Genomic DNA, 2,244 nt, shown 5'->3' with positions numbered 1-2,244 from the left:
AACATGATAAAATATCTAAAATATGTATATTATTGGTTTACAAAATGAAATGAAGCCTAAGGCCGCCTGGAGGGGTCACCATTATACAGCAGTGTGTAGTCTCTCAGTCAATCCGTAGACAATAAGATGACGTCACATATGGGGCGCTTAGCGTTGTAATTTGTACTGCCGTGACGTCAGTAAAACGTGTGCATGCCATGAATCACGGAAAGAAATGTGAACTCTGTAGGCTCCAACACAGCATAATATATGAACTTCAAAAGCAAGAAATAAAAATATTTGTTACTCTTAATTTTGATTTTATTTACTCTTGAAATAGAACACTTTCGAGGACCCTACACAAGTACATCTAGTTTTATTACGAGTATATCATCCAATAAATTATTATGCATAACAACTATCTTAGCCAAAAGATGGCAGCACAATCAACAGACTGTATCTATGTATATGTACACAGAGGTTTCATTGGAGCAACTTAATGTTTCAGTATAGTACAAAAATACACCTAGTCAATATACAATGAATAAGGTATTACTTTCTATTTAATACAGGTGTATTTGAACTGTGAAAATTGGTCAATTTATATGATGAGAACATTTTTCACTTACCATTACTTGCTCCGAAGGTCGTACGAAGTTCAATTCCACCACTAGTCGTGGTATCCGGTGCGGAGCAAGCTTCCGTGGAGTGAGAAATATTGGTTACATCGGTCACTGACGCTGCTGAATGAGCTATAGTGTTCCTTACTCTGTTTGTAAGTGAGCTGGCCAAAGTTTCGGAGGATATAAATGAAGGAAGAGTAGTGTCTAGTAAATCATACGATTGTGGAGCACTCGTCAGCAAAGAAGAGGTAACTTGTGGCGCAACCCTACTAGACGGTCCCGGTGCTCCTGTTAAGACTGAGAAATTGTTCTCGGGTAAGGTAAGAAGTCCAGGATTTTGGAGGGCTGTGGCTAAAATAGAAGTCATTTGGACAGAGGAACTGCTTTTGACAGGTACAACTGCAGACGGATATGCCACACTAGAGACATCTATTGAGGATTGAACGAGTTCGGTGTCTTTAACGGACGTTAGAGAAGAGTTGAAACAAGTTGACAACGTTAGGATAGGAAGATCTTCTTCCGGATTAGCACCAACTCTATTAAAGCATGCACCATAATCTTCACTACTTCTTCTTCTCTTCCTTTTACGGAGGGAGCTCTGAATTTCACTGATTTGAGGCTGGGGTGTTAACAGCTGACTAAGTATGCCACTGTTTTCTACTTTGGTTTCGATATCAGCAAATATGCCATCCAGTTCGAAATCCGGAACAGAAAACTGTCGCATAGTTTCTTCCTCTTCTTCAAGTGCCGGAACCAAACCATGTAAGTCTGTATGTGACAGTTCCTGGAGAACGTCGAGTTGTTGTTGGACAATGACATTAGGTCCGCTATCCTACAGACAAGACAATCTTGATAAACGTTTTTCTACTAAATGTATGGTAGAAGTGATAAAAATTGGTAATGAATTACTAACAGTAATGAAATAATGCATTAGTATATAATTACAGGAATTACTAGTGTTGTTTATAATAAAGCATGTTTTTGTTATTTGAATAATTCATATTTCTAATCCAAACACATATTGATAATTTTATATATCATTCACATGTAAAAAATAAACAATAACAAGAAAATTTGCCAATAGTATTTTTACTATGTATTAAGCATAAAAAATTGATATTAACAAGTAATCTGTGAATCAACGGCATAAAATATAACTATTTTGTTAGGTGGTGGAGTATCCCATCAGATCCGGAAGCCTAAGAGTGAAGTACATAGCAGTGTATGGCATGATCCAGGGATCATTTTGCCGTGCTGTTTTCTTTGATCCGAGTTGTCGTTTCCAAGTGTTTCTATCCCACCAAAGTGGACCACATGCACGTTATTTCTCCATTGTTTTAATATTTCTCTCTCTCTCTCTTCTTATTATTGTAATATTCTTACACTTCACTCACTAATACGTCTCTCTCTTCTTATCCTTGTAATATTATTTCATTTCACTCACTAATACTTCTCTCTCTTCTTATCCTTGTAATATTCTTACACTTCACTCACTAATACTTCTCTCTCTTCTTATCCTTGTAATATACTTACACTTCACTCACTAATACTTCTCTCTCTCTTCTTATCCTTGTAATATTCTTACACTTCACTCACTAATACTTCTCTCTCTCTTCTTATCCTTGTAATATTCTTACACTTC

At 36.5% G+C, this 2,244-nt stretch overlaps 1 protein-coding gene across 7 annotated transcripts in view; it reads right to left on the bottom strand.

Annotated features, from left to right (window-relative positions):
* Positions 1-571: 571 nt before the first annotated feature.
* The window catches only part of LOC111085317 (hyphally regulated cell wall protein 1-like), a 43,552-nt gene continuing 41,879 nt past the window's right edge, over positions 572-2,244 (bottom strand). For 4 of the 7 annotated variants that reach the window (XM_022383348.1, XM_022383346.1, XM_022383347.1 and 1 more), the window contains one exon: positions 572-1,434. In XM_022383348.1, coding sequence (XP_022239056.1) covers positions 601-1,434 — 834 coding nt within the window. In that variant the 3' untranslated portion in view covers positions 572-600. The remainder of the gene's footprint in view (positions 1,435-2,244) is intronic. The other 3 variants (XM_022383344.1, XM_022383350.1, XM_022383349.1) reach the window with 1 other exon arrangement.

This window comes from Limulus polyphemus, unplaced genomic scaffold, assembly GCF_000517525.1.
Source record: "Limulus polyphemus unplaced genomic scaffold, Limulus_polyphemus-2.1.2 Scaffold328, whole genome shotgun sequence".
Taxonomy (NCBI): Eukaryota; Metazoa; Arthropoda; class Merostomata; order Xiphosura; family Limulidae; genus Limulus; species Limulus polyphemus.
This window is presented reverse-complemented; position numbering and strand designations above follow the sequence as displayed.